The sequence below is a fragment of the Rutidosis leptorrhynchoides genome, chromosome 9 (assembly GCF_046630445.1).
Source record: "Rutidosis leptorrhynchoides isolate AG116_Rl617_1_P2 chromosome 9, CSIRO_AGI_Rlap_v1, whole genome shotgun sequence".
Taxonomy (NCBI): Eukaryota; Viridiplantae; Streptophyta; class Magnoliopsida; order Asterales; family Asteraceae; genus Rutidosis; species Rutidosis leptorrhynchoides.
In genome coordinates this window covers 360,929,441-360,944,349 of record NC_092341.1, presented here as the reverse complement: position 1 = coordinate 360,944,349, position 14,909 = coordinate 360,929,441, and the positions used below count along the sequence as shown (strand labels likewise).

At 34.1% G+C, this 14,909-nt stretch overlaps 1 protein-coding gene across 1 annotated transcript; it reads right to left on the bottom strand.

Annotated features, from left to right (window-relative positions):
- Positions 1–2,911: 2,911 nt before the first annotated feature.
- On the bottom strand, positions 2,912–3,922 carry LOC139865836 (protein PHOSPHATE-INDUCED 1-like). Its single transcript, XM_071853943.1, has one exon. The coding sequence runs from the start codon at positions 3,857–3,859 to the stop codon at positions 2,942–2,944; it is 918 nt and encodes a 305-aa protein (XP_071710044.1). The 5' UTR covers positions 3,860–3,922; the 3' UTR covers positions 2,912–2,941.
- Positions 3,923–14,909: the final 10,987 nt, after the last annotated feature.

The window sequence follows — 14,909 nt, the reverse complement described above, 5'->3', positions numbered from 1 at the left end:
TACTTACATTATATCATTTATCATTTACATAATAAAAATAACGAAAAATGTTGTACATTTTTCTTACAATTCTAAGTTGTGTTTGTTATGTTGAAACAAGTTGTTTTTTTTTTTTTTTTTTTTTTTTTTTTTTTTTTTTTACGTTAAGCTCATTAGTATCAAAGTATTTTATTGAAAATATATATAAGTTATGTAAAAAACCATTTCTCGTATGCGCCGGCGAAGCACGATCTCAATCTTATTTTTATCAATGGGAACAAATTGGTTCATTGAGAAGATGATGGGTTAGTTACTGGGCCATTAGAGTGCTCTCGATGGTGACAGTCTTTCCTTTCCAGGACTAACAGCCACATTAGCGTCACGTCAGCACTTTCTTCTCAAGACTAACCCTTAACTAAACACTACCAACAATAACATACTCCCTCAAATTAGGACCCACTTAAAAAATCATTAAAATGACTATATCACAAGAAGTTGAAAAAACTAACCACGAACCACCACCAAAACCATCACCCACCACCACCACCACCAACCACCAACCACCACCCCCCACCACCACCACCACCAATTACCACCACCCACCACCAACCACCACCCACCAACCAACCACCACCACCAACACCACCACCACCAACACCACCACGCACCACCAACCACTATCACCACCACCACCACCCACCACCACCTCCACCCACCACCACCACTGCCAACCAACACCCAACACCACTCACCATCACCACCAACCACCACCACCACCACCACCCACACCACCACCACCAACCACCCACAGCGTCACGTCAGCACTTTCTTCCCAAGACTAACCCTGGACTAAACACTACCAACAATAACATACTCCCTCAAATTAGGACCCACTTAAATTATGTATTAAAGACTTTACAAACGTACACAAATATTTCAAATAAGTACGAAAAGGAGGGCTAAAGGACCTGGCTAGCCCCTGGACTAGTTGCTGTCAATGTTATCCTCAGAAGGCTAGCCTGGGCGGGACTCAAGACCTGGGAGCGACTAGCTGCCATATCAGCGTCACATTAACACTTTCTTCTCAGGACCAAACAATATCAACAAAGACATACCTCCTCATAAAAATTGGGACCCACTATATTAATTAAATATTGTGTGGTACAAATATTTAAAGCAAGTGTACAACCCTTTTAATCAATTACTCCCGTCCACAATTAGGGGTCGTGCGTTAGATGAGCTGCTCAAGATTAATGATTTGTTGCTTTCAGCTTCGCCTCTATCGAATGAAAAGGATGGGTGGATTTGGAATTTAAACTTAAAGGGGACCTTCAAAGTTAACACGCTATCATCTCTAATCGATAAGGAAACTCTAGTAGGTGATAATCCATTGGTTGTTGTATCTTTGATGTCATGTATCCCAAAAAAAGTCAATATTTGCGTGTGGAAGGTTGCGTTAAATAAGCTGGCATCTAGAAAAAATTTGGCTAAGAAAGGCATCATTCTGAACTCGGAGCTATGCCCATTTTGCGAAGGCGAAGACGAGGATTTGGATCATCTTTTTGTTTCATGCAGATTCACTATGCCATTATGGAGAAATATGTTATCCTGGTGGAACATTAATATGCCGCTGCCGAATAGTGTTTATAACGCCATGAGTACTCCCAATTATATGATTGGTCCGGGTAATACTTCGAACGTTTTCCTTGCTACAAGACTTATTTTAATTTGGTTGATTTGGAAGTGGAGAAATAAGTTGGTGTTTTCTCAACCGGAATCAAGATGTTCTATCCTCAACGAGGACCTCATGGCTAATCTCAAGGAGTCAAGGCCCTCTCTCACCTTTGGCTATTTAGCAGGTCAAAAATGGTTAATAGAAACTTTGAAGAATGGAGATCGAATCCGAATAGCATAATTGTTTAGTTTTTCTTTGGTTGTTGGCCTTTGGCCTCTTGGTGTTTCTTTTTGGTTATATCCTTTGGCTTGTAGCTCTTTGTAATCTTTTTGCTCGCGTCTTGCGGGTGTCTTGATATAAATTTTCAACTTTCCGGAAAAAAAAAATCACTCCCGTCCACAAATATTTCAGAAAAGCACCAAGCAGCAGACGAAATGGAGGGCGACACCTTGGGCGGGTACATGGACGCGTTGCTGCCATTGCAGTCCGCCTTTGCGGAGGTGTGGGCGGGATGGGAGGACAAGAGCGTTGGGAGTAGCCTCAAAAATGAATTAACAAACCCATTCTCAGAGTTCGGCTTCAGTCATTTTTTTCTTTTTTTGAAAGAATGAATTTTTATTAAACCACGAGAAGGATACACCGGATACAACAATATTTACATAAGAGAATTTCCAACGAATCTAAGCTAACAAACTATACAGCAACGAAAATATATATTTTAAGCTCTAAACTCTATAGATGCCAGGGATTAAGCCGATTCCCGATCTATTTGATGAAGAAGAAACATAAAAAACCGGGTTTATCAACCATTGATGCTAATCCAATGAAGATTTCTTGAGTCGCTTAGAGATCCACTCGAAGCTTGTGGCTTGAGTATTGGTTATGATTTTCGAGACATTCCGTGTTTGATTATTGAACACAAGATCATTTCGGGCTCTCCATAAAGAGTAGCAGTACACCGATTTGCAAAATACAGTAAATGATATAATACTCTGTATAACATAAGATAAAATAATATGGATTTCCCATAAACTAAATTTCTATCAAGGCTAAACTAAATACGGAGTAAAAAACTTTCAAGATAAATAAATAAATAAATATAAATATTAAATATAACTAACAAGAAAAAAGAAAAATAATACTAGTAATAATGAATAAACGAATACATTATTTCGTGTTACATAAAATCTCCTCTTACTTTCTACACTTGATCATTTTCCTTATTTTTATTAAATTTATACAAGACTTCTTTTTAACTTCTTCTTTTTTTTTTTTTTTTTTAAATTGTTACACCAAAGTTGAGCAAGAAGAAGTAGCTGGATCAAACACAGCAGGAAGCAAGTACTTCCTTCCATTTGTACCATTTGCATTATAACTTGCACCCGAACTCGAATCCACCAACAAATCCCCTGCATACCCAGGATACGCCCCTTTACCATACACCCCAGGGCACGCGGATGCAGCTTCTAATGGTGCACTTGCATCCCCTTGATAATACCCATTTCCAAATGGGTTCGTAGCCGTACCAGCCATCAAACTAGCCAAGTTTATAACCATCCCATCTAAACCCACATCGTTATTGGGTGCGATCAATGGTGCGCCCTGTGGTCCGTAAATAGGTTGGTGAAACGGCCACGCGCATTGACCGGGGCATTGACTTTCCGAGTTCCCGACCCAAATGTACGCAAATTTGTTACTTTTACTTTTAACATGCCCGTGGGTCCCACACGTGCTAGAGCAAAACCCATCAACTGCCACGTCACTGGCAGTTAACACGACGTTGATCGCGTTAGTTTGTTGCCCCTTTGAAGCTAATTGAGTTAGGTGTTTGTTTTGCAGTGATTTGCCTAAGGAGCAATTCGGGTCGGATACTTGTTTACCGAGTTGGAAGGAAGGTTTGGTAGTTTTGGTGAAATATCTGTCGGTTGTTTTCCACCACGTGGCAACAGATGGCTCGGTTTGGGATTTTAACGAGGATGATGTGAGGGATGTGATGAAATCAGTTAAAATAGCTTTTTGTGAGGGTTTAAAGTTACCGTACCAAATGAGGTTAACGGAAATATCGCCGGTCAAAAGAGCACCGTTGTGGTATTGTAAAAGGGTGGACGAGTCATGGACCAACTCAGTGAGTCGTCTCGTTGCAAGTGTGATGTGGATAATGGATAATACAAAGAGAACTTGTGTGATAAATTGAGCTGATGTCATCTTGTTGGAGTGTTTATGAAAATTGTGAGGTTTTTTTATTGTTGGTTGATGATGAAGATGTATATGGGGAATAGGGTATTTATAGGAGTGGGATTGGGTTAGTTTTCATTGGATTATTGAATTAAAAATTATTAAATTTTGATTTAAATAAATTAATAAAAAAAGTAAATTGATGGGTGGGTTTATAGGGTAAAGTAGCTGCCCAAATGAACCCGATGGAGGCAGCTTCCGCGTTGTTTTGAAACTGTATACAGTTGTTCTCTTTCAACCTCCAAGGGAATTAACGAGTTTGGATGCTTGTATTTGTAGGTTTTTTTTTTTTTTTTTTTTTTTTTTCGGCGAAAAAACAGAAAACTTCCTAAAAACGTGGAAACTTCAACAAAAATTGAAGCCCAAATAACGCACAACCAAAGTCAACCAAGCTTAAAACAAAACTACAAACCAACCAAACTCGAACCTAAACAAAAGATCTAATCAACAAAAAAGAAAAAAATGACTACGATACAAAAGACAAGGAAGATCGAGATATAGAGGGTGACCAATCAAACGTAGGACGGACGATTAGCAACCATCTAAACGCCGACAACATTAAGCGTCTTTTATGAATTCACCGAACTTTTCCTTCTCGGCCCCTTGCACCATTAAACGTAGGACGGACGATTTGTAGTTTATATGTCAGAAAAGTGATTATATAAATTTAATTCATTAAAAAATATAAACTCTAGACTTAATTAGTAGACAAAACAACATAGATTATGCACTTATCCTTTAATTTATGAGCTACTTATTGAAAATAAAAAATAATATAATGTTAAAATTAATTGTTTATGTTTTGTATTAAGAAACAAGTGCAATTTGATGTTTAATATGCTCTTCGTCTTAACTAGTTGTGGAGTCCTCCTTTCGCGTCGAGGGCTCTGTTTTGAATGCGAGTTAAAAAAAAGTCTTGATCTATTTTGTAAAAAAGAATTTTTTTCGACATTTAACATTGAAGGATTGTTCCTTTTGTGAAAGTTGCTTCTTTTATCGTTGAGGAAGAAAAGAGAAAAAAAAAAGTTAGTTGATTTTTTTGTAAAAAAGTATTTTTTTCGACATCTTTTGATAACATTGAAGGGTTGGTTCTTTTACGAAAGTTGCTTATTTTATCGTTGGGGACAAAAAAAATTGTAAAAAAGAATGTTTTTTGACATCTTTTGGTAGCATTGAAGGGTTGTTCATTTTATGAAAGTTGTCTCTTTTATCGTTGAGGAAGAAAAGAGAGAGAGAGGAAAAAAAATTAGTTGATTTTTTTGTCAAAAAGTATTTTTTTTTCGACATTTTTTGGTAATATTGAAGGGCTGGTTCTTTTACGAAAGTTGTTTATTTTATCGTTGGAGACCAAAAAAAGGTGAAATGACGAAAATACCCTTGGTTACTATTGATGAGTAGTGAAATAGTGTTTTGTCTATTAGTATATATATAAATAAATTATATTTGAAGCTTTCAAATAAAAATATTATACGCACTTAAAAGACAAAATTACTCCCGTCGTCCTTGAACATATAGTGAAATCATACGCGTCGTCCTCAAAGTATTTTTTTTTTTTTTTTTTTTTGCGTTCGTCGTCACTAAACTTGCATTTTATAACGTATGTCGTCATTCTGTTTACTGTCCGTCTCTTTGTACCATTAACCTTCAGCACATGCCAAACATGTGAGGGTAGTTTAGTCTTTTTATAATTTTATAATTAATTTTTTTTCTTTTTTTCTTTTCTCTTCAAGTCACCCACCACTGTCATGATTTCATTATCTTCTTCACTTGCACTGTTACACATATCAAATCTCTCTATCAAATCTTTCACCAAAGCACCCATTCGATTCCCCTCACTTTCGTTCACGACATGTCTTCACAAGTTTTCGATCTTGACCTAAATATTCACTTATTTCTTCCACAAAAGTCTGGATCTCAGAAAACTAGATCTGAAATAATTACACCCAGAATCATTCATTGATGAAGATGCTGCTATCGATGTTTAGACCGGTGAGCTTCTCCGACGAGTTCACGATGGTGGTTTACTTCCGTGTTTGTTTACAATTGGTGTTTACAAATTGGTATTTATGATTTACAAATAGACAAAATTACTTTCGTGTTTGTTTACCAGATCTCTGAATTCAAAGAAGCTTTTAGCGTATTTGATAAAGATGGCGACGATATATTTTCTTTTATTTAATATTTATCTTCGATTTTGAGGTGTTGTTTGATTTACGATCATATCATTTATTTTATTATTTATTGAAATACAGTAGTTAATTGTTGGTGAATGATGAATATAAGATTTTGCTAATTGAGAATCAAATGTTTAAGTAGCTTATGCTGGAGCACTGATTGTCATGAGAAAATGAAGATGAAGATGATTTTGGTTTTTAAAAAATGAAGAAATTAGGGTTTGTGAAATATTGGAGATGAAGATAAGATAAGGGAATAAGGGGAAGAAAGATGAAATTACGTTGGTCGTCCTTGAAGTATAAAATAGATTAAATGACAGAACTGCCCTCACATGTTTGGCACATGCTGAAGGCTAACGGCTCAAATAGACGGATAGTAAACAGAAGGACGACATACGTTTTTTTTTTTTTTTTTTTTGAAAGATCAACAATTATATTATTAAAACCATCACGAAAACAATGGGAAAGAAAAAACCTAAGAGACGCTATACATGATTTATCACAAATATAAAACTAGACATCCCGAAACAACTCGACATAATAACAAAAGGAAAGACTCAAGATTTTGTAGGAAAAACCCCCATATTCTACATCCTAAACAATGTTGGAACAACTTGAATAATCAAGCCGAATGGAAGCGAAAAATCACAGTACCGAGAATAATCGGCGACAAAGCAATTCAGCTCCCATCCACTTAGCCCATGACAAAGCTTCGGATATAAAATACGGGAGAAAAAAACCTACAAACTAGCCTATACCATCTTTAGGTTTGAAATTAAGCGCACAAGCAGAAGGGTTGTTTACCCAAGAATGCCAATCGAGATCTATATTACAACCACGATCATTAATCCACTCGAAGCTCTTGGATTGAATATCCGAAAGTAACTTAGGAATGCTTGAAGCGTTGTTTCCGAAAACTTTAGCATTTCGATTTTTCCAAATGAAATAGGCCGTTATCCAGACCACCGCTTGCCAAATTTTCGTACCCCTTTTAGAATTAATATGAGACAGCGAGCAATCTATAAGATCCGAATAAACTTCAAAAGGCAGTTTATCTAGGTTCCACCATTGCCGTAATTTGTCCCAAACACTTGCAGCCGATTTGCAGGAAATCATGGCGTGTTGAATGCCTTCGACACAATCATCGCAAACCGGGCATAGAACCGAGTGGAGGTCAATACCCTTGTTATCTAATTCGATCCTAACCGGGAGTTTATTTTTATTCATTCGCCACATAAAGATGCCAATTTTTTGCGGGATTATAGAATTGATAACAGTAGGTTCGGGTAGTGGTTTGCTTGCCATAAAGACATTTATTAGCAGGTTAGAAAGTGAAGAGGAAGTGTATTTACCACATTTCTCGTGTTTCCAGGTCCATGTATCCGGCTTGTTTGGGAATTGGCTTAAATCGAGCAGGTCCTTTTCTAGATTTGAGAGTTCATCAGCAGCCCTCCATCGTGGATTCGAGGCCCAATTCCAGGTCATAACAGGCCCGTTATCAGTCCAGGAAATACGGTCAGCAACACGAGCAGTTTTGAAGGATTCAAGTCTGTGTAATCTCGGGTATTTCAATTTGAATGCTACTGATCCACACCAAATCTCGTCCCAAAAGCTTGTATCAGTCCCTGTACCTACAAACGTAATAAAACCGTTAACGATATCACACCGTAACGAGTTTAGGGTGTGTTTTATTGAAATAATGGAATGCCAGGTACGACCCGAGAAATTCTTAAGGTCTAAACTCGAAGAAGAGCTGAAACAACCTAAACCACCATGTGTACCGTATATGCTTTTAATTATGTTGACCCAAAGAGAGTTTTTTAAAGTTAAGAATCTCCACCACCATTTAGTTAGTAGGATAAGATTTTTAAATTTAAGAAAACCAACATTTAAACCACCGGAGTCGTAAGGTAAAGAAATTAAATCCCAATTTACCCAAGCCATTTTTTTGTCATCTAAAGACCTACCCCAAAAGAAATTTCGGCGCATACCTTCGAGTTCCTTAATGACACGTGTGGGGGCCTTAAATAGAGAAAAATAGTATAAAGGCATGCTATTTAAAACCACTTTAATGAGTGTTAAACGGCCACCATAGGATAAAGATTTAGCTTTCCAAGTCGAGAGCCTTTTCTTGAATTTGTCAATAACGGGGAGCCAATTCTTATAAAGCTTAAGGTTTGCACCTATAGGTTGTAACGATCCAACAAAATCGTCATTGACGGCGCCGTTAACTTAGGTCCCGTTACGTGGTCGTAGTCCCTATACGAGACACGTTTGACCAAAATTATGTCGCATTCATTTGAAACGTACAAAATTACAAAGTTTAGTTTACCAAACGGATCGACAACAAGTTTAAGTTTACAAAAGTTATTAAGTGTAAATGAAATAACTTGCGACATAATTAGTTTAAAATCACGGTTGCTATAAATAGCGTAAATATGTATGCTTTAAGTTTGAATCCAAAGGTGCTATCACTAGCGTATGCATGTATGCTTGACTCCAAGCAAGTAATCAAAGTGTGCGGAAGCATGTATCAAGTAGCCAAGTATGAACCTGAGAAACATATAGAAAACTGTCAACGAAAAACGTTGGTGAAATCATAGGTGTAGTAATAAACGTTATTTTTGAACCACAAGATTTAGTATTCCCATAAAATTGATCATCCAAAAGTTACATTCCAAAAATAGGTTCACGAGCACCCAATTATCAATGCTTAACATTCCTTCCATAGAACCCATCACAATAGTGTTAGAACATACACTGTTTCTCGAAAATATATTTCATTCGTAAACGGTAGCGAACCGTTTGAATGAGGGTTTGTCAAACCCATATGGATCCATACAATATAAGTTCTCGCTTACACCCGGCAAGGGTAACTAATGATAATCGAATTGAGGATTTTTGTTCTAAACTCGCTGTAGAATGTTTGTTTCATCGGACTTGTGTTCAAAACATAAAAGTAAGTAGTACAAGATGTAACAAAGTATATGTTTCTCAGCCCACGATTTAAAAGTATAAAAGTTGTTGAAAAGGTGGGACTATAATCTCACCTCGAGTGCACGAGTATAAATGTACTTCACAAAGTAAACGTGTGCATGAAAGTTGCTTAGCCTTGACCTAAACAAGTAAGTTGTATCAATTAACCGGTTACGACACAAGGTCGGGCAAAATGTGTTCAATTAGTCCTATGGCTCGTTACGACTCGAATGTATATAGCATGTGAGTCACGTTGTCAAGTTTCATGCAAGAATCAAGTATAAAAGAAAGATTAGAACGATTACATAAGTGTTTTGTTTAAGTTTGACTAAAAGTCAAATTGGTCAAAGTCAAAGTCAACGAGGTCGGGTCGGGTATCCGACAATTTTTCTAAGTTATATAATCATATATGAGCATGTTTGCCAAGTTTCATATTAATCGGAGGTGCGTAGCATAGCAAACATTTTTCGTGAAACGACCAAGCAAAACAGAATCTGATAGTGCATTTGGAAGGCGTCCAAAGAGTCTGGATGGCGTCCAAGTCTGAAGGGCTGGACGGCGTCCAAGAGTCTGGACGGCGTCCAAGTCTGAAGGGCTGGACGGTGTAACGTCCTCCTAATAGGGTCCGGAAGGAACGTCACTAGTATCAAAACATACCAACATATTATAATAAACGAGAACAATACAAAATGATGAATTTAACTTTAATGAGTACGCAGCGGAAAATGAAATGTCGTTACAATGACAGGAATAACAATATCGTAAATGTTCACATGCAGAAGTAATAAATGCGATATCTCTTGATCCTATGTCCAAGTAGCATCACATAAGCGGTAAGTATAAGAGCTTCAATCAAACAGCACCTGAGACAAAACATGCTAAAGTGTCAACCAAAAAGGTTGAGTGAAGTTCATAGGTTTAACAAAAAGTTTGTCGTTGTTTTAGACCACAAGATTTAGTTTGTAAAGTTGATCTCCCGCAGGATCAAAAAGTTATGCCAATGCGTGATATTTAGACTAAACGTTCAAGTTTTGCCCCATGACAAGTTGTGTCTGTCCTTGTCGATTTAATTTCATTATTAAGTAATACAATGACTTGGTCAAATGTATCGGGGACGTTACTCCCGATAGGCCTACCCCCAATAATTAAGCATGCCGCAGTAATTAAAAATATCACTGTAGGGACTTAGTCGGACATAGCCGGGTATAGCATAGTTTAACAGTTTGGTACTTGTGTCTAAAGTGTAAAAAGTAAAAACAGCATGTGTCTCACCCCAAGTAAAAGTAAGTAAGTTTGCTAGCAATAAAGAGGGGCTATGAATTCTCCTTAGTAAGTAGAGAGAGAGTTATTCCTCGGAATAAAGAGTTGAACGAGTGAGCAGGAAAATCAACCTATTGACATTTAAGAATAGTTAAGTGTTTTGCCCATGTTTAAGTTTAAGTATGTGTTTAAGTATAGTTTGTTTTACTAAGTTTCTATTCCTAGTAAGTTACTATTTTTATAAAGTTTCCATTTTTAGAAAGTTTCTTATTTTACTATGTTTCTATGACTAGAGAGTTTCTACTTTTATCAGTGTTTTCCATTTTAGGATACTTGTCGTATTAGATAAGCTTCCAATCACCCCTTTCCCTTCGAATGGCTAATTTAGATCTAGGGGCTTGAGCCATAAGACCCTTTAAATCGGAAATCCAAACCCTCTGCCTAGAATCTCATAGAAACCATTCGTCAAGAAAGTTCGAAGATCTATACATCTCTAATACACATCCCAAAATGTTTTTATGTTACAATATAAGTAGTAGGTTATAGGTGCTAGTAATAGTAATAGTGTATACATGTTATTTATTTTATTTTTAATTGCATATAATTTATAACATTATTTACATGTTTCGGTAAAAATAATAACCGAAGTAAAAAGTAAAAAGTAAAAAGTAAAAAGTAAAAAAAAATAAAAAGTAAAAAAAGAATACTTACTAGTAGTAATTCTTCAAAGAGAGAATGAGAGAAATTTTGGTGTGAGTTTGAATGAGAAATGAGGGGTATTTATACTTGAAAAAATTAGGTAAAAAGAATAAAATAATTAAAATAAAAAGAAATATTTTAATTCTTAATGGGATTTTAAAATTAAAAAATATTAAATGTTAGGTCATGGGATAATGCACAAAATAAAATAATAAAAGTAGTTTTTCCATTACAATTTTTAATTAAAAAGTAATTTATTTATTTATTTATTTATTTTTTTTCATTTATTTTAAGGATTTTTTTTATATAAATAAACAAATTGATTTAATGCTTTTCCAAGAATATTTGTCAATAATATTTTATTTTTTATTTTTTATTTTTATTTTTGTTTTATTTAATTAATAAATACAAATTTTGCATAAAAATAATAAATAATTCGGTATTTTGTATTTTTAATAATTATTATGATTTTAATTATTAAACTATAGTTTTAGTAAGTTTGTAAATATTATTACATTTATATATAATTGGATTTATTATATAGTTAAATATATAATATATTAACTAAATAATAAAAGGGATACAAAGTTTATATACTTAGTTAAATTATGTCAAATTATATAAATTAATAATATATTATTTATTTAAGCGTACATTGTTGACTAAAAATTACTATTCGGTCAATATTTAATTGTATATAACAACCTTTAATACATATAGTCAGACATATAACCCTAGGGTTAATTCAGTAATTTAGAAGTCGAAAAGTGAGGGTTGTTACAGTACCTCCCCGTTAATAAAAACTTCGTCCCGAAGTTTTAGGTAGACTTCTCGGATGCATCAGCGGTTGAGAAGAGATGGAGATATTTCTGTTTCATTTGGTCTTCACGTTCCCAGGTATGTTCGGGGCCTTGCGTGTTTTCCAAAGGATAGAATATTGTTTTGTTTCAAGCGTTTAAGTCATACAAACTATAATCTCTATAGGTTCTTTTACGAAGTGTATTTTATCATTAATGCAGAGATCATTCAAAATGATGATGTTACGCAAGTCATTTCAGTAAATTGGATACATGAAATGTGTTATGAATAATATTGAGCTCATTTAAAACCTTGAGCGTTTATGCTGCAATATTAGGCAGACAAAACAGAGAGGAGTTTATGAAAATCATAGTCATGAAATTTGATAGAGATCGTCATTCTTTATAACAAGAATGATGAATTAGAGTTTTATCGACATTAAATAATATGGATAAAGTAATTCAATTATAGAAAGAGTATAAACGAAGCTATCGTAAAAGTGTAAATGAGAAAATTAAATGTTCGCCTTAACTTTTGACGTAGTTACGATTGATTTCCGGATTTCAAGGAATTAAAGAAATCTTCGAAATCTTTATAAGATTTGATTTTTCGGTAATTACGAAAATTAGGATTTTCTTTAATTAAATGCGGTGAATTGCCTCGATTGCTGTGTCTAGAATTTTTGCTATAAATTAGCTTCTTCCGTTTCATTATCTTCACCACTTATATACTTTCTTTCTCAATTCATACTTCCAAAAGTTTTGTTAATATGCTCAATCTAGTTCTTGTCTTTGACATTATATTGGTTATCGCCACAATCATCCTTCTTTTCCAACTCCCACCAGAGGAGTCTGTTTACTTCTACTATGCTCTAGGATTTATTGTGTTTTTAGTTCTCCCGTGTCTTTATATTTCTATACGCATTGATATATACGGTTTGTAATTTCAGTGTTGTTATCGGGATTTTTATTTTCCCTTATATGTCGAAGCTTCATGCTTTTGTAAAGCAAGTAACGGTCCAGAATTCGTAGGTATGAAGTTTCGAATGATCATGATATTCAAAGCAGAAGGAAAGGTAATAGCACGATTTGATTTGTCATATTACCAGAATATCCGAAAAAGACCGAATTATCAAGAAAAATATTTTCTTGATATGTTTAGAGTTTAAATAGATAAGAGTCGTGTAACATGGCAAATGATGATTATAAAGTCTATGAATCATCATCTTCCATTAAAAATTTAGCATGACTTACTGTAATATAATCACGTTGGCCTGACGTCATTATATTATACTAACTCATGCTTCAATTCCCAACACTACTTCAAATCATACATAATTTAAACTTGAACTTTACAGAATATAGAAACTAAAACAGTTTCCTTTATGATGTGATAAAGATATCGGAAAGAGATAATTAATTGCTGACAAGAATCGTTATAAAGATATCTTCAGAAATATAGAGGATATTTATAACGAAAGATACAGTGATATCTCAGAATTTCTTAGTTCCAATGACGAGGAAAATTCTTTTGTTTCCTCTGCATTTAATGCTACCATATATGAATCATTGGTTATCAATCCGAGATGGTTTCAAGAAATTTTATTTTTTAGATGATTAAACGCTGATTGTAATCGTCAACGGATCTAATGGTTAACGAATAGGCGTTGTTGATGATAATTTCGGTGGTTTGATGTGATAATTCATCATAGAATACGAATGAATATAATTCATGAATGTAGTGATCTTTAGGAAGATAACACCTGCTAAAGCTTTACTTGAATTCTAGTATGTTAATTTCAGAATGTGTAATTAAATTTGTATGAAAATGATTGTGTATCACAGTGAAGGCAGTGAGTATAATTAATGATTTATGAATCGAAATTGAAGAATGTACAGTGTATTTATGTGAGATGTAAATATTTCTCGGGTATTACCTACCCGTTAAAATATTTTCACAATTAACAGTTTTTACAATCTTTATGAAGATATACGTTCATATATGTATTCTTCAGATATAATCATGGATTTAATGAGTTATTATATATTAAACTCATTTGATTTGCGGTTTGGAACGAGAGTAAATAATCTCCAAAATCTTAGAGATTTCATAATTGTTGCGAAATATTTCGCTAATGAAGTTATGAATCAATACATTCATCGTTATACTTGATTTATTATGAAATGGAGTTTATTGTGCTGAAGCAGTGATTAACAATTGTTAAGTCATTAGCGAAGGGTGTACATCATAGCATATTAGTGATATGAATTAACCAAGTAGTACATACTAGTTGAGATTCTCACGTAATTGCTTAGTACGACAAGATTTATTATTGTTCCAAATCATATATATATATATATATATATATATATATATATATATATATATATATATATATATATATATATATATATATATATATATATATATATATAAGGTATACATATATAATTCTTCACGAAGAATGAGTCAATACATCTTAACTCTTTATTGCTAATATTCCTTGGTATCTATGGGGCGTATCATGTTGATGTTTGAGGTACTGAGTGTGTTGTTGAGGCGGGGGATGCGAATGTTGTTGTTGATGAAGCTGATGCTATTAGTGGTGATGTTGATGGTACTGATGGTACTGGTGGTGATGCTGGTTATGCTGCTGGTGCTGCTGCTGGTGTTCGTGTAGTGACCCGGAAATTTCCAACCAAATTTAAACTTTAATCTTTATATGTTTCTGACACGATAAGCAAAATCTGTAATGTTGAGTCTCGAAAGTTTTGAAACTATATTCAAGTAATCCAATACCCTTTGACCGTGTCCGACGATTCACGAACAATTAGTTACAAATAAATATATATAGATATATGAATAAGTGTGTATTTATATATATAAATAAAAGTATATATAATGATTTGAAATAATAAAATATAATTTAAACATTTGTAAAAATAAGATAAATAATTAAGTGTAATTTAAAATGAATTCAAATATAAAATGAATATGAATTTCCATGTATAATTATATGCATATTGTTATATATATAATTTATGATTATTAGATATTCAATAAAAGTCATATAACATACTATATGATATTACATAATCAGTAATATATAATGC